The sequence below is a fragment of the Giraffa tippelskirchi genome, chromosome 12, assembly GCF_054371585.1.
Source record: "Giraffa tippelskirchi isolate mGirTip1 chromosome 12, T2T-mGirTip1v1.2.pri, whole genome shotgun sequence".
NCBI classification, from domain to species: Eukaryota; Metazoa; Chordata; class Mammalia; order Artiodactyla; family Giraffidae; genus Giraffa; species Giraffa tippelskirchi.
In genome coordinates, this window is record NC_137286.1 from 34,166,909 (window position 1) to 34,185,465 (window position 18,557).

The 18,557-nt window shown below is 38.7% G+C and overlaps 1 protein-coding gene across 17 annotated transcripts in view; it reads right to left on the reverse strand.

Moving 5' to 3' along the window:
- Positions 1–18,557, reverse strand: part of SIN3A (SIN3 transcription regulator family member A) — a 64,339-nt gene that overhangs the window by 35,259 nt on the left and 10,523 nt on the right. For 7 of the 17 annotated variants that reach the window (XM_081550408.1, XM_081550414.1, XM_081550407.1 and 4 more), the window contains exons 2-3: positions 6,682–6,903; positions 1,708–1,884 (exon numbers count right to left, since the gene is read on the reverse strand). In XM_081550408.1, coding sequence (XP_081406534.1) covers positions 1,708–1,884; positions 6,682–6,870 — 366 coding nt within the window. In that variant the 5' untranslated portion in view covers positions 6,871–6,903. Of the gene's footprint in view, positions 1–1,704; positions 1,885–6,681; positions 6,904–7,945; positions 8,025–10,647; positions 10,792–18,557 lie in introns of those variants that run through there. The other 10 variants (XM_081550401.1, XM_081550403.1, XM_081550400.1 and 7 more) reach the window with 4 other exon arrangements.

Consider the following 18,557-nt stretch of genomic DNA (forward strand, 5'->3'; position numbering starts at 1 on the left):
AAGACTGATCCAAAAATGGCAAGCAATGTGAGAATATTAAAAGAAATTACATGGAGGCACAAGAAACCATTTACTTCTCCTTGTTAGAAAGGAAATTCAACAAGTTATTATGTCCAGGAATCACATTCAAGAGCTTGTAACTAAGAGAACAGAGCAAGAAAACCTAACTCTACCGGTGACTCACTCTATAACCCCAACTCTAAAGCCCTTTCTTGCTTCCTTGACAGCACCTATAAAACATACAAAGCACACTGTATATACTTATAGCCAAGCAAGGAAGGAGAATCAAATAGGTGCTATGCTTTGACAGGGCTGACTGGAAAAAGGATATAGAAATAAATATATATTTTTTGTTAGTTTAATAAGTAACTTGTAAGTGCTTTTGCAACACTAAAGTATCAATTGCTGAATACAGTATTAATATGGAATTTATTCACACCAAACCAACTTAAAAATTTTTTTCAGTACTCGGTGAAATGCTAAGTCTGTAACAATAATACAATTTTGGTATACAGCCACCACTCTACAAACAGAGAGTAAAAATGTTTTAAGGAAAACATTGATATAGCTTACAAATATTTTCCCAAAGACAGAGCCCAGAGTAAAGTTTCAGGCCCAAATAATTTCTACTCTCTTTAGGACTATGTTTATGCGTAGTCAACTTGTAATGACTTAAGCTAATACACAGAGTAAATTTTACAAAATTCCTCTATATAGCTTAGCTTTGGTGTGCTTTTATTTATGTAACATTTAATTTCTTTAGGCCAAGGTTAAAGTTCTTGAGAACCCAAACAATGAGGGCAGGAGTCAGAGAGAACTAGATTAAGTACCAAAAAAAGAGAGAGATGAAATATCTGCTACACATAGATGTGTCCTTTGAGGATACATTGTTCATTCCTACTTGCAAGCTACTTGATATAATTACAATTGTATGATCAAATAAAGATCCAACATCTTATCTCTTTATAGGTCTTCAGTTTTATACTTCTTGCACTTGATTTCAAATTTTATATAAAAACTAGGGGAAAAAAAAGAAATCTAGAAAACTTACTACCATAATCACACATTTGGAAAAGTAACACTCAACTAAACAGAGAGAGAAGGTTAGCTGGAAATGAAAGTTTCATTTCTCCACGGGTGCCTCATGAATTTCAAGTGTTGAAAACCTACAGCATACACTCAGTAGATCAGATGAAAACACTGACTTTTTATTCACAATGATAGCCTTTCCCAAACTTCATAAAGGTTCCCCCAAAGGAGCACGTGATTTGCTAAGGATGGACTTGATGATGCTAGCCAATTCAGCTAGTCATAAAGAATAAGAAGATTAAACCATAATACTTGGGTCCATTTACCATACAGGACTGTAGTCAACCATGTGTATGTTAATAAAACCTTATTCCATGCTAAGAACTAAAGAGTTCAAAAGCAGGCATCCAAAAAATGGACTTTATTTCAGATGAAATTAGCTCCTTAATCCTGGAACATTTGAACACCACACATTCATTCCAAAAACATCTCTTAAATGTATTCTCTGGATCAGGCACAAGGTGCTAAGACAGGAAACCTAAATAGGTTTCAAAACAAAACCCAAGTAAGACTTCTTTTCTTCACCCCCAGCCTACTGTAAACAGCTGTAACACCACTAGTAACAAGCTGAAGCCAATGTTGCCTGCTAAGAGAGAAATGGAAGGGGCGGAATACCACCTTGAGTCTCTGAAACTGCTGCTGTCCCTGCACTGGTGCAACTGGTGGAGCTGGATGAGCGTGACTCTGGACCACCTGGCCTCCGTGGGGCTGCACAGCTGTGGGGTGATGATGGCTGCTATGCACCGCTGCGATGGTGGGCCCATGACTGCTGGAGCTCTGCGGCACTGCTGAAACCTAGAACGGACAAGACACTGATGAGAAGCTTCAAGGCTTGTGCATTCTTCCCCAAACACCTCTAAAGAACACACACACAGAAAAGATTACCAGAAACCCAAATTTCCCACAAAAGGGAACTGGTGAAATAAATTATAGCCCACCCACCCTATAGCAGAATTCTACAGCCATTAAAAATTATGTAGCTCGGTATATCTCAAACTATCTGTGGTGAAGGACCAGTTTTTCTTGTTTCTGAAGTTTCGATCCTTCATGGACTACTACTTTTTTATGAAATACAATAAAAATGAATTACTATATATAATGTGAGATAAAAATACATAAGACCCTATTTTTTATTACAAGGTTTTACAGACATAAAATTACAATGTCCAATTGCTAAAGAAGTTTCTAAACACTCCATTTCTGTACTTATCTCATTACAGACTAGTATGAAAGTATTCACATCAACCATCTGTGGACCACAGTTTGAACAGCACTGACAGAGAGGCAAATATTTTAACACTTAAAAATGTTCACAATCCATAAACTGAATGTATTCATGTGTTGCATAGGGATTTAAACTTCTAAATAATTTTTTAAAGCACATTACATAAAGCAGTATATATAATATACTAAGGATAAATTACGAGTTTGGAATTAACATATACACATACTATATATAAATCAGATAACCAACAAAGACCTACTGTATAGCACAGGGAACTATACTCAGGATCTGGTAATAAACTGTAATGGAAAAGAATCCTATACACACACACACATATACTGTGCGTACACCTGAAACTAACATAACATTGCAAATCAATTATACTAGAATAAAAAAATTAACATTCAGAAAAAAAATACAATAAAATTTTAAATCCTAGACAACAAACAGATAGTAAAATGTGACCATTTTATTTTGTGACAGTAGGGTTAGAGAATATTTTTATTTTGTTTTATTTATTCTATATATTCTTATTTGTTCCTGGAGTAAAAGCTCCCCGTCTCTAGCCACTGGACTAGGACTCAGGGAATTCCCCTTATTTACTACTTTTAAAATAAAAAATTTAAAAATTTTCCAAACTGTTGGTGGTCTAACATGAAACATATTTCTTATCTATTCTCTTGTCCTCTTAAAAGTTTAGGGTTAAAATAGAAGTACAAGCCCCTTTCCTACTATTTCTATTGCCAAGAAGTGTTATATAAAATTTCCAAAGCTTTAAAAATTTTCCTATTCAGAACTTCATTCACTACAGAAAACAACTAAGGACAATACACCTGATATGCCACATCTCCAAGGTAAGGAGACTAAATAACATGACACTTTAAAATAATGTAAACTAAGTACTACAACTTAACAATGTTTTTTTCCCCAAGTCCCCACAGATTTACAAAGATTACCCTGGGCAGAGCAGAAGGTGGGAAATAGAGCGACTATTTACATCTTTACAGAAACAATAAACAAAAGGAGTAAAAAGAAACTATTTAGACGTTTCGAAAAGCTCTAATACTTGTAAGAAGAGTTATGTTTCTGAGCTTTTTATATTACAACATGCATATACTGAACGGGTTTTTGTAAGATTTAACTAGCATTTACAAATATTTGTGATGGCTGGTTTTATAAGAGCACATTATAGTTTCTGGTATAGGAATAAATGTGATGATTCCAGGTGTAGGAAAAAGTCGTGAATCAGTTCAGACAAAAGTAATCACCCAAGGAAAACAAACCACCTTTCTTTCCTCCAAGTCCTAATCTAACGATGTGATCTGTAACAGTCCTCTGACTGCCCCACCTGGCCCCATAGAAGACACTATATTGCTGCAAGGCGGGCTCCAGTGGAGGAGTGACACCTAAGGAATTACCATTTCCTACCTCATCCAGGTTTCCCTCTTCCTTGACTGTTTTCTTATAATAAATTCCTAGATACGGAATTTATAGATACAAAAATAATGACTCTGATACAAACTATCAAATCGCTCTCAAGGAAGATTAAACCAATTTATGTTACCAGTACCAGCCAAATCTTTTTATTTTTTCATTTTTACTTTATTTTTTTCTGGCTGCACCACATGGCTTGCGGGGGCTCAGTTCCTTGACCAGGAACTGAACTCGTGCCACAGCAGTGAAAACCCAGAATTCTAACCACCAGGCTACCAGGGAACTCCTGTGCCTCTCTAAACTAGTTACATAAGTCATGGTTCTGACTGATCTGGAATGGAATATTATATTATCAATTATTTTTCTAAAAATTACTTGGGATGTGCACTGGTGGTCCAGTGGCTAAGACTCCAAGCTCCCAATGCAGGGGGCCCAGGCTCAATCTGGTCAGAGAACTAGATCCCACATGCCACAACCAAGAGTTCACGTGCCACACTAAAGATCCTGCATGCTGCAACTAAGACCTGGAGCAGATGAGTAAATAAATATATATATATTTTTAATTACTTGGATCTATAACATATATTCAAGTGGAAAGCTATTCACTACATATTACATGAAAAGAAATAGCGGAACAGTATACACTGTATGGCCTAAATTATGTAAAGAGAGAAGTGCATCTAGATAATTAGAAAGGTAAATAAACATGCCTGCATATGCAGAGAAAACTCTGAATACCTGAGAAATGCACCCAGTGGGGTTAAGTCTGAGGGCTCAGAGGAAGAAGTCACATTGTCTTTTTTTTTTAAATGGTGACATTTACTTTCATAATTAAAAAGGGCAAAACACAAATTTCTTATATTTTTACAAAAAAGAGTGAACAGACAAGAGATGAATGATCAGTGTTGATCAGGATATGCAATGACAGGAATATACAGTGCTGCAGTAAATAGAAATAAACTGGGACAGCTTTGAGAAACAATTTGACGTTACACGTGCTAAAGGTGAAGATGTATGCACCCTATGGCCCAACAAACCCTCTCCTAGACACTCAAACTTCCTACTGTGTCCTCAGACCTGCAGTTCAGTTCAGTCGCTCAGTCATGTCCAACTCCTTGCGACCCTATGAACCACAGTACGCCAGGCCTCCCTGTTCATCACCAACTGCCGGAGTCTACCCAAACCCACGTCCATTGAGTCGGTGATGCCATCCAACCATCTCACCCTCTGTCATCCCCTTCTCCTCCTGCCCTCAATCTTTCCCAGTATCAGGGTCTCTTCAAATTAGTCAGCTCTTCACATCAGGTGGCCAAAGTATTGGAGTTTCAGCTTCAATATCAGTCCTTCCAATGAACACCCAGGACTGATCTCCTTTAGAATGGACTGGTTGGATCTCCTTGCAGTCCAAGGGACTCTCAAGAGTCTTCTCCAACACCACAGTTCAAAAGCATCAATTCTTTGGCGCTCAGTTTTCTTTATAGTCCAACTCACACTTCCATACATGACTACTGGAAAAACCATAGCCTTAACTACACGGACCTTTGTTGACAAAGTAATGTCTCTGCATTTTAATACGCTGTCTAGGTTGGTCATAACTTTCCTTCCAAGGAGTAAGCGTCTTTTAATTTCATGGCTGCAATCACCATCTGCAGTGATTTTAGTGCCCCCCAAAATAAAGTCAGCCACTGTTTCCATTGTTTCCCCATCTATGTGCCATGAAGTGATGGGACCAGATGCCATGATCTTAGTTTTCTGAATGTTGAGCTTTAAGCCAACTTTTTCACTCTCCTCTTTCACCAAGAGGCTCTTTAGTTCTTCTTCACTTTCTGCCATAAGGGTGGTGTTATCTGCATTTCTGAGGTTATTGATATTTCCCCCAGCAATCTTGATTCCAGCTTGTGCTTTCTCCAGCCCAGTGTTTCTCATGATGTACTCTGCATATAAGTTAAATAAGCAGACCTGCAGAATGGTCTGCAAAAATAAGCAGCTTGCACCACAATGCAAACCAACTACTTCACTAATAAACACACTGTTTAATTCCACTGCCTTTTTTATTTCCATAGCAAGACCTTCTTGATAAAATATGTAGAGCACCGACCCATAGTCTGGTGCAAGCTTATCTTGCCAGGGATTGCCACTGTGAGTACCACTGCACTAGGAAAACCTGCGAACACTCACTGCAGCTCCTATCTAACAGGAAAAGTCTGGAAACAGCTTGATACTGTTTCAACAGAAGAATGGATAAATTAATTGAATATATTCATGTAATTCATAACCAAATGAAAATTCTACTTAATTGGTCACATGCATGAAAATGGATAAGTCTTAGGAACCACACTGAATGGGTTAAAAAAAATGAGTCAAAGAAGAAAATACACATTTTTACTTTAGATACAAGTTCAAAAATACCCAAATTAAACAACTTTATTCTCTATAGGTATAAATAAAATGGTTTCATAACGCAGGGAATTCTAGTCAATACTCTGTATCGGCCTGCATGGGGAAGAATCTAAAAAAGAGTAGATACATGAATATGTAAAACTGATTTACTGAGCTGTGCAGCAGAAACTAACACAACACTGTGAAATCAATTATACTTCAATCAATGACAGAAAAGATTTTAAAACAGTAAAGAAAGTCATGGAAATAATAAATACAGTTTAGATTAGTGGCTACCTCTAAAGGGATAGAAAAGCAAACGGGACCACGGAAAGACACGATGAACTTCAAAGGTTACAACAACACTCTTGTAAAAAAAGTATGTGGTAAATACACAAGTGTACATTGTTTACATTATTTTTTATACCTTACATAATAGATTTATACCTCCCATAAATAGATTTTTAATACCTGAATGTTTATAAAAACTCTGTAACTGGATGAATCACCAGCGCTCCTCCTTCAGCCTAGCCCCTTGCTGGGCTCCAGCTCACCTGGTAACTGGGTGTCACAGAGTACTGAATCCCTGTGGCTGACTGCATGGTCTCAGACACCGCTTCATACACAGGGGGGGCGGGGGCCAGCACCCGGTGCTGGTGAGGAAACGCCTCTGCGCCACCAGGAACCCGACGCTGCTGGGCCGCATACACCGGTGACTCCTGGTCATCCAAGCGTCGCTTCATTCTGCGCTCATGCTCAGGGATGCACTACAAAACCTGCAGAAACCAAAAGCAGCCACATGCAAACCAATTCGCACTCCAATATAACGTGTATGACCAGTTACCCACAAGTTGAACTCCTGGAGTCAATGACTATCTACTGCATCTAGAGATGATCACTGGGTAGTTTAAGTGCATGTGGGACCACACACTCCCAACAGTGGACAGATTATCATAACTGAGAGACAAAAATGTAAATAGTAACCCAGTTTGAATTACCTTGGTACTGCAGAGTTGAAAAATAGCCTCCAATTTAGAAACACACAAATACATCTTTCTTTATTCTCTGGTTTTCTCAAGTGCCATCATCCCTAATATTATATTATTCACCAGCTATAAAAACATTCAAGTGTTTCTTCCTAACTCTTCTCAAAAGCTAGTACTGTAATTGTGGTCTAATTTTTAAAGTATGAGATGTTTCAACAATTAAATGGTATCATAGAAAGAATACTAGGCCAGCACTAAGGGGACAATGGTTGTACACTTGCCAATTTAAGAAACTATGTACATCCCAATAAGCTCCTCCTTCCATGTAAATTTATGTCTCCAAAAATAAAATAAGGTTGAAACAGATCATTAATAAGGTTTCTCCTTATATTCTCAAATCCTCAAGTGATTCCAGAACCCCCCAGTTTAATAATACCCCTGTACGGGAACACTTCCTTTCCTGCAGCACACAAAGTCTAGTAACACTCTGGCCAGGAATCCAGATGGGTCTTTTCGGAGCTTTTCCAACGTTGGTATCATTAATACAGGCGTATCAATAAGAAAGAGAGCTCTAGTCAGCCAAAGACAAAATGAGGCCAAGCCCTACCACTTTTTTGGTCACAAAAAATAGCTTAAGAAAGATACCACTGCTGTGGTGAGAAGATTAAAAATACAGTAATAGACTTCACAAGACACAAGACACTCCCCTTCCATCTAAAGCAAGATTCTTTTTAAAACTGGGGGGACTGGGTTACCTACTTTCTAAACACACCCAAATCTCTCTTCCTCACTTCCTGGGAATGTGCACGCCCTGAGGGGAAGCAGTCCTCACCAGGACTCCTGGAGGCCGCTTCACCTCTTCTCCAGCCTCACCGTCATCTTCAGCATGCCTGTCACACAGGTGCTCATCCCTGAAAGAGTGTCTTGGGTTGTTTTCACACTCTCACAAACCTAAGTTAGACTCTGACACAGGAGCACAACTGTTTTATCTGCAAGCCAGCCATTTCCAATATTCTGTAAATCTCAAGCAATAATTAATCTTTCTGCTGATTATACAGTATTTTTTGCTGTGAGGGATATGAAATCTTAGTCCCCCTTACCAGGGATTGAACCCAAGCCCCCTGCATAGAAAGCGTGGAGTCTTAACCACTGAATTGCCAGGAAGTTCCTATTGACTATAAATTTAGATCAAAGGACTGTCTCCCAAATTTATATGATAATATGTTGAATTCAGTTAACTGGAGTTGAAAACATATTGCTGATGGCTGCCGAGGGGAAATAATTTAAAATGTCTTAACTGAGTATGTCTTCCTAGGTTTTTCGAGTATGAAGTAGCATATTAAGCTCAGTATTTCAAAATTTTTCAGACATATTAAGAAGTTAGAAATATAGATTTACACATGCCATTTGATACTTAAGAACTATGAACACTCAATCTCAACCTATTTGGGAGTAAGTCTAATAAATGGACAGAGTGAAAAGTCTTAAAGACTATTTGGCTGTTACTGCTATGTTACCCATGATCTAGATCATGGTTTGATCTTGGGTTCTATTGGCCTGGAACCTAGATGCTTAAACACAACCAAGATTAATCCCTGGAACCAAAAGCCAGTCAATACCTCATAAATGGAAAACCAAATTTAGATCAGAACATCATGGCACATAGACTATGGAAAAAAGACTAGAGTACCTGTCAAGACCTGGAATCTACTCTGAACTGACTTGAAGCTATGTAACTTTGGTCCTGTTTTCTTATTTGCAAAAGGATGTAATTAGACTTCTCTGTGTGCATGCACACTAGTTGTGTCCAACTCTTTGCCATCCCATTGACTGCAGCATGGAATTCTCCAGGCAAGAATACTGGAGAGGGTTGCCATTTGCTTCTTCAGAGGCCCTTCCTGACTCAGAAATTGAACCCGAGTCACCTGCATTGGCAGGCAGCTTCTTTACCACTGCCCGACCTGGGAAGCTACTCTAGCGATTCCCAAATGCTGGTCTACGGAGAAGTCTATAGAAAGATGAAAAAGAAGGGGAAGGAGGCTGCAGTGAGTTTTCCAAAGGTTAAGTATTAGAGAATATGCTTTATTCTGAGATCATGTCCTATCTATCTTCTAGCTATTAACATATCATTTCCTTTATAAAGTGAGTGTGGTTCTATAAAGTAGTTAACTTAATTTGCCTCTAGAGTTTGCCATCCAGGCCATCTCTGTGAGACTGAAGAGGCTGCCCAAGGTCTGCACTTTCTGTGAACTGCCCTTTACTTAATTACCACTCTTAACTCTATTCCCTAAATGATTCTCAAATCAATTGCTTCTCCCCTAGTCATACAGGCAACCCCTCATTTTGGGACCTTATCATCCTTCGTTACCAACACCTTCCAGCCTCTCTCCGATCCAGTCTACACTGCTTTTAAAATGGTTGGCCTTAAATGCAAATCCAATTCAGTTGTAAATCCATCACTTCAGAAAACAATCCAGGATTTCCCTGGCGGTCCAGGGACTCAGCACTCTCACTGCTGAGGGGCCTGGGTTCAATCCCTGGTTGGGGAACTAAAATCCCACAGGTCACACAGTGCAGCAAAAAAAAAAACAAAAAACAAACCCAAATTCCTTAAGTTAGCCTTCAAAATTCTTTTTCACTGACTGTGGGGACAATTTTAACTCACCAATTATATCTTTTCAATCCCACCCTATCATCCCGGTTGTCAAAATGTCTTTCCACTCCCCTAAAGAAGCCTGAAGTCTGTAAGCTTCTTCAAGATAAGAGTCCTTCTCAACTTTGTCTGCATTTCTCACCTTCCAGACACTCATCACAGATGCTCAAATACTGCATATACAGAAGGGAAAGATAATGATCAACATAACAGCAGCATATATTGAGTGTCAAGCACCATTCTACACAATTTACCAGTAATAATTTAATCCATTCAACAACCCTATAAGCAAAGTGCTACTATTCTCTATTTTATAAATAAGGAAACTGAAACACAAAGATTAAGTAATTGCCCAATGTTGCACAGCTAGTAGGCAAAGCTGGGATATGAATCCACAAAACCTGCCTCCAGAGCCTGGATTCTTAACCACCTCACTATCCTACCTCACACAGAAGAGAAGACAAACAGGAAAGAAGAGTTCCTTTACTAATTTAACACACACACATGATGAGCAACTTCTGCTTTCTTTAACTTTTCACGCACTTATCTCATTCATCCATTCTTCAGCCTTACCCAAGAGCAGGAATGCTCTGGCAGCACTCATTCATTCATTTAGCAAATATTTAGATATGAAGGTGGTAGATGATTTCAACCCTTGCCCTAGAAAAGTTTGAAAACTAGTTGGAGGGACTTTCCTGATGGTCCAATGGTTAATTAAGACTCCATGCTGCCAATGTGGGTGGATGGTGGGGGTGGGTTCAATCCTTGGTCACGGAATTAAGATCCCAGCTGCCGTGAGATGCGACAGAAAGATTAAAAACAAAACGCTAGCTGGAAAGACCATATACAGCCTCACTAGTAATACAAAGTAAGATGATTACCCAAAGGAACTGCTGCTGCTGCTGCTAAGTCGCTTCAGTCGTGTCCGACTCTGTGCGACCCCATAGACGGCAGTCCACCAGGCTCTGCCGTCCCTGGGATTCTCCAGGCAAGAATACTGGAGTGGGTTGCCATTTCCTTCTCCAGTGCATGAAAGTGAAGTCGCTCAGTCGTGTCCGACTAGCAAAAATTAAAAAGAGAATGATGATATTCAGTGTAGGTGAGAGTACAAGGAGACACTACTGGTGGTAATTGGTAAAGACTATTTGGTTGGCAACTTCCAGGCTTTTATTAAATTTTTAAAACAAATTGAAAATGTGCATACCCTTTAACCACCTAGCAATTCCACTTCTAGGTCTCTATCCTATTCATCTGCCAAGTATATTTACTGCAGCAAAGTATGAAAATTTTAAATGTCTATCAATAGCTAAGTAAACTGGATCCATCCATATTAGAAAACTATGTAGTAATTAGAAGGATTAGGGTTCATCTACAGGGAAAGGCAGAATAGTGAAAAAAATGAGCTACAGAATATATACAGTGTGCTCTCAACACATACACAGTGTACTCTTTTAAGATTTCTGCATTTCATTGTGTGTAAATTCTAGAAACAAGTATTGAACTCTAGATAAGGAGATGCATGCTCAAACACTTAGATGAAAGTATAGGCAATTCCCTGGAGGTCCAGTGATTAGGACTCTGCACTTTCACTGCCGAGGGCCCCCCAAGAGTGTTCTAATGTCTGAAATGTACTTAGAATATCACCAAGAAATTAGTTTGGATTAATAGATGATGGAATGGAAAGATGGATATATAATAAAACAAGTACTGTAAAAACAGAAATGATAAAATCCAGGTAGTAAGTGTATGTGGGTGTCAACTATAAAATTATATCAAATCGTGGGAGGAAAAGCTAAAATACAAACTAGTTCACAAGTGATACAAATAAGCACTATCAACTGGGAAGGGAGTAGAAGTGTGTATACTGAGAAAGATCCTGTACGGAGAAGGTAATACTTAGTTACATTTTGAAAATTAGGGATGAATTGGGGTATGGGAGTATACAGGATGAATTAAAATATTATAGTGACTTGGACTTATAGGCAGTAAATAGCTATATAAAATTTTTGTCAATTTATCCATCCTACAAATAGTTTCCGAGTGCCAAGCCCTGTGCTTAGGGTGGGGGCCGCATCACTGAAAAGGACGTTCCCTGCTCCACAACAGCCAAGTCCTGCGTATCTGATTGCTACCAGCTCCTCACAACACTCCTGTCAACTGAGCACACTCAGAAGCCTTCTATCTGGAAGGAAACTGATAATCAAAGAAATCAAGTGACTTATTCAAGGTCACATAGCTGGTTAAAGGAGCAAAAGGGTAGATACTCTTTCTCCTTGGAATACATGATATATCTGGAGTAGAAATACTGGACAGACCAGAGGATCCTCCTTACAGAGAGGTACAGTATAATTCGAAACCATAAAGTATTTGAATGCCAGATGATGAAGCTGCATAAGTTAGAAAACTACTTTCAAGTCCCGATTCAGTTGACATGATTTTCATCTGCAACTATGGTCTCCAACTGTTTCAGATTTGGAGGTTACCCTGTTATCAAAACTCTAATCTAAGAAGGCAGAATTTTAAAAGCAAAAAAAAAAAAAAAGCACTCTGAGGAATAGAAACTAGTAAAGAAAGCCTAATGTGAACAAACAATAGCACAGAACACTGAAAAGTCACCAGGTCATTTGTTATAATAAAAAGTGGCAATAGCTCCAAATCATCAGGCAAAGTAATCATAATTCCCAAATAAAGGAAGTAGAGCAGCATAATTCTGACACTGCAGGGGAGTCTTCTGGAGTAGGACAGAACAACGGAGGAGCAAATGGGACACATGTCAGACAAATGTTTTAACAGAAGGGCAGGGTAAAAGCTAACCCATTCAGAACAAGAAAAATAAAGACTAATTTTCCAGTTTTCCAAACTAAATGTCTTTAATCACAATAAAGTGTTGGCCTCCGAGAAATCCAGACATTTTTCCATAATTACTAAAATCCAAATGGAAAAATCCAACTTTAAAGAATCTTTTCGTTTAGATTAAATTTCACACATTGGCTTAAATGGAAACAATAGAATTTTTTCAGTCAAGATAAGCTCAAAGTAATAGTGTGCATGGAACATACCACCTTATTATAGAGGGTTTTAACACACAACTTTCTTTTTGAAATGCATTTAACTTATGGCTGACCCTTTAGCGCCTCTTGCTTTTGTGTTGATATTATCTTGAATTAGGAACACTTTAAAGATCTTTTATTTATATAGTAATAGAAAAATCTGAAATTATTCTCTTTTACTACATCATGTGAAATCACATAAAATGTGTCCTGGTCAGTTTTATTTCAGTGAATACTCTTGAAAAAATGGAAAGCTTCTCTTCAAAAGCAAAGAAATTTTTGTCAAAACACAAGTGACTATAATTACTTCAACCCAGTAAAATTCCTGTCACAGTCTACTTCAAAATCTGTCCGAAAATCCACTTCTGGATTTAAATCTGCTAGAAAGTGAAAAAAAATGTTTCCAGAATGAAGAAGTCAGTCCATTTAGATTTCCCATATTACTTAGAATAATTGCTCAACAAAATTAACAATCCATTTTCCTCAAAATACCGCAAGATATGATATCCAAGCCTCCCCTGAAAAGTAGTTTTACATTCTTCCAAAGAGGCAGTCACCCAATCTGGGGAGATTTTGCGCCCCCCCCCCCCCGCCCCCTGCCAGAGTGCATTTGGCAATGTTAGAAGACATTTTTGGTTGTCACAATTCCAGAAGAGGGGTGCTACTGGCATCTCTTGAATGGAGACCAGGGATGTTATCACACATACTGCAGTGTACAGGGGAGTTCCCCAAGACAGAATGATTCAGTCCAAAATATTAACAGGGCCAAGGCTGAGAAACCTGGATTAATATAATGACAATCCCATTTGATATATACCTTTTCTGAGCTTTGGTGAAGTTATGTCATACTACAGTGTGACAACAATTTTTAAAAAGGTGATTCAGGACAATCATCTTGTATGTGCAGATGGTAACACTGCTTTCTTTACAACATGTGATTCACCTTTAACCCCAGTATGCCAGAAAAACTTATCATTAAACATTTGAGCTAGAAACACCTTTATTAGAAATTTTAGTAAGAATTTAAGCCGCAAATCCAAATTTTTATTCCACATCTCCCTGATTTTGAAGATGTATATAACCAAAATAAGCAATATCCTTTAAAATGCAACTGACTAGTCACCAACTGTCATGCACAGACTTATCTCAAGTAAAGTTCTAGCTTATTGTTACTTTGGGGTTTTTATTGGCTTTTGCCCTCACATCATCATACACCACTTTGGGCATCTGTCCATTTACAAACTGTGTCAAGTAAGTTTTGGTAGAAGAATACCATTATACATCCTTGTAGCAAATTGGAATGGTTTATACTCTTGTTGAAAATACTGCATTCCTAAGTCCTTCTAGTTGAATGATTCTTGGATGAGGACATCATATTCTAGCCTGCACCCTACCCTCAGAAATATACTGTCCACTCATAAATTCTTCAGTTTGAGAAAATTCATCTAGGATATTATCATCTAAAGCCTCAAAGTCATCAGCTTGGCTTATACAATCAATTCTACCATCACCATCACAGCCAAGAGTGTTGCTATCTGCTGCATTGTCATTGTTTACTCACTGAGTCATGTTCAACTCTTTGGGGACCCCATGGACTGTGGCCCGCCAGGCTCCTCTGTCCACGGAATTTTCCAGGCAAGAATACTGGAGTTGCCATTTCCTTTTCCAGGGGATCTTCCCAACCCAGGGATTGAACCCACATCTCCTGAATTGGCAGGCGGATTCTTTACCACCGAGACACCAGGGATGCCCATTACTTTCATCTGTTAGTTCCTCTGATAACTGTGAAACGTCTTCCTCTGTTAGTTTTCCTCTCTTTGCCATTATTGGAGGAAAATAAAAGACTACAGGTTATGAAATATGTTGAATGAAAGCTTATAAAAAACTGTAAAAATAGTAGCATAAACAACTGTCATCTACTCTTCACTCAGATAACTCAATTGGTAACATCTTACACAATGTTTCAGATGGCATCCCCCAACTTCTTTTATACTTTTTTGAAAGATGCTGTAATGCTTTGGGCAAAGCAGTAAGAAAACTGAAGTAATGATGACTTAAAAATTTACTACTGCATCATCCTTCTAGGGCTTCCTAGGTGGTATAGTGCTAAAGAATCCACCTGCAGTGCAGGAGACAAAAGAAATACAGATTCGATCTCTGGGTCAGAGAAGATCCCCTGGAGTAGGAAGTGGCAACCCACTCTAGTACTCTTGCCTGAGAAATCCCATGGACAGAGGAGTGTGGTGGGCTGAAGTACATGGGGTCGCAAAGAGTTGGACACAACTGAGTAGGTACGCATGCACACAACACATCCTTCTAGGCAATTCATCATTATTCCACTTATTATTTTAGGGTTTTTTTTTTTAGCATAGTTGGGAATAATTGATCAGTAATAATAAAGTAATTCTTAAGATGATGAAGACCAAAATGCTTCCAGATATAGGATAACTAATATCATCAAGATCCTACAATGTAGGTCAGATGTATAAACGGTAAAAGCTAGAACCAGTTTATTCCATTAAAAAGAAAATTTCCATTCTTTTGAAGACCTCTAATAAAGAATAAAGTCATGAAATATAAATCTTTACAGGTAGTTAATACTGCTCAAAAAAGAAACTCAAAAACTAAAATTGGGTCTAACCGACACTGATGTTATAGACAAAAAATGGACAAGAAACTATTTAGTTCAATTCAAAAGATACTAACAACTGTATCAATATTCACTTTTTGATTTGATCACTGTATTGTAGTTTTATGTAAGATGCATTTGGGAGATCTGGGTGAAGGTTATATGGCAATTCTTCGTATAATTTTCGCAAGTTTTTTAAGCCTAAAATTATTTCAAAATGAAAAGTTTAAAAAATTAAATATTAACAGTAGAGGAATTTAAAAAAAGGAAATCATCATGTATCCCTCTTCTCAAGGACATTAACATTTACTGCGTGTGACAAGGTTTCTATAAATTAACTGGCAAGTATAAAACAACAGGCTAAGTATAACAGAAGTTATGTTAGTTGCAGCTTTAAAGAAAGTATTATAAAGAACAGAACTCAAGGTGGTTCTGTGGATGACAGATGTGCCATTCACCTCATATTCCCTCTATTCTATTAGCTATATTTCTGCCTCCACACAGACATGGGCACACAAACCTTTAAACATCTTTGTATCCTCCACCGTGCTTAGGGCAGTGTCTTGCTGTGATGGAAACCAAATCATTCATTCACGCATGTATGCATCTTCTAATATTTAGTAAGCACATACTATGTGCAGGGCATTGTTCTGGGAGCCAGGGATATAGATGTAAATAAAATAAAACAAACTCTTCCTTCCTCAGGAAGTTTACATGTTTAAAAAAATGTATTTATTTATTTACTTGCCTGCCTTAATTTATTTACTTGTCAGGTCTTACTTGCAGCAGGCAGGATTCTTAGTTGTGGCACGCGAACTTTCCACTGCGGCATGTGCGATCCAGTTACCTGACAAGGGATCAAACCCAGACCCTCTGCACTGGACCACCAGGGAAGTAAGTCCCAGAAGTTTACATTTTAGTGGGAGAAATAAACAAGATAATAAACAGTGTTCAAATTATTAGACAGTGACACATGCTAAGAAGAAAAAGCAGAGGAGAATTTTTGAAACTAAGTAATAATGACCAAAGAATATCTCACTAATAAGTAACTTAAGTAAATGAAGGGGCTGGCCATGTGGGGATCAGTAGAAGCGGCATTACAGGCAGAGGGGACAGCAAATGCAGACTCTGACGTACATATACGTGCTTGGCGTTTTCCAAGAAAAGGGGAAAAGCCATGTAGTTGGAGCAGAATGGAAGACAGACAGACTAGTAGGAAATGAAGTCAGAAAGGTAATGGAGTTGGGGGTAATAGGTAGAGAGTACACGTTTGTTCTCATAGGTCATAATAAAGACTCAGACTGAAATGGGAAGCCACTGGAGGGTTTTAAGCAGAGAATCACTTGGGTTGCTATGTTAACAACAGATTGAAGAGTGGCAATAACAAAACAGAGAGAACAGTTAAGGTGCTACTGAAATAATCCAAGCTAGAAACGGAGATGTTAGTGACATTCACTGCTGTAGCTGGGGGTAGGGGGTGGAATTAAGTGGTCAAATTCTGGATAGTTTTTTGAATATAGAGCAAACAATATTTATTTGCTGTGAATAAGAAAGAAGTCAAAGATGCCTATTAGCCATCCAAGAGGAAGTATGAAATGGGCAACTAGATTTGTTCCTCTACAGTAGAGAGGAGAGGTTTCCAGTGATAGAAATTTGAGTTATCAGTATTGGTTAGATTTTGGAAAGGCATATGGTGCATAGTGTAGCTCTCCATAATCAAGCACATTCACATTTCTGCAACAAGTGGGACAGCTTAGATCAGGTTGTGCCTCTGAATTCCTTATGGAACCAAACTTACCAAAACAAACAAACAAAAATACTTGTATTTCAGAGCTGCAAATAAGGGATTGTGTCTCTGTATATCCTTCAACAGCCTGCGAGTCAGCAAGCCTAGCCCTGGTGGATATCAGCAGGACTGAGGAAACATTCACCACCATGATGCTGGTAAATACAACTAACATGCAGGCACTCACACAGAAGAGTGGGTGAGGAAAACAAAAGCAAAAGGGGAGGAGCAAAAAGGAGATGGATCAGTTAGAAATTCCTACCAATAAAAGCCTAACTAATTTTGAAGCCAACTGCCAACTAAACAGAGGTATCCTCTAGCTGTTTAGTCGCTAAGCCGTGTCTGACTCTTTGCAATCCAATGGACTACAGCACGCTAGGCTTTCCTGTCCTCCACTATCTCCCAGAGTCTGCTCAAACTCACGTCCGTTAAGTCAGTGATGCCATCCAACCATCTCATCCTCTGTCACCCCCTTCTTCTCTTGCCCTCTATCTTTCCCAGCATCAGGGTTTTTTCCAATGACTCGGCACTTCGTATCAGGTGGCCAAACATTGAAGCTTCAGCTTCAGTTCTTTCAATGAACATTCAGGGTCGATTTCCTTTAGGATTGACTGGTTTGATCTCCTTGCAGCCTAAGGGACTCTCAGTCTTCTCTAGCACCACAATTCGAAAGCATCAATCCTTTGGTGCTCAGCCTTCTTTATGGTCCAGCTCTCACATCTGTACATGACTACTGGAAAAACCATAGCTTTGACTAGATGGACCTTTGTCGGCAAAGTGATGTCACTGCTTTTAATACACTGTCTAGGTTTGTCAGAGCTTTTCTTCCAAGGAGCAAGTGTCTTTTAATTGCATGGCTGCAGTCACCATCCATAGTGATTTTGGAGCCCAAGAAAATAAATCTGCCACTGTTTCCATTTTTCCCCCCATCTATTTGCCATGAGGGCTTCCCTGATAGCTTGGTTGGTAAAGAATCTGCCTGCAATGCAGGAGACCTAGGTTCAATCCCTGGGTTGGGAAGATCCCCTGGAGAAGGGAAAGGCTACCCACTCCAGTATTCTGGCCTAGAGAATTCTGTGGACTATATAGTCCATGGGGCCACAAACAGTTGGACACGACTGAGCAACTTTCACTTTCACTCATTTGCCATGAAGTGATGGGACCAGATGCCACGATCTTAATTTTTTGAATGCTGAGTTTTAAGTCAGCTTTTTGACTCTCCTCTTTCACCTTCATCAAGAGGCTCTTTAGTTTCTCTTTGCTTTCTGCCATAAGGGTGGTGTCTTCTGCATACCTGAGGTTATTGATATTTCTCCCAGCAATCTT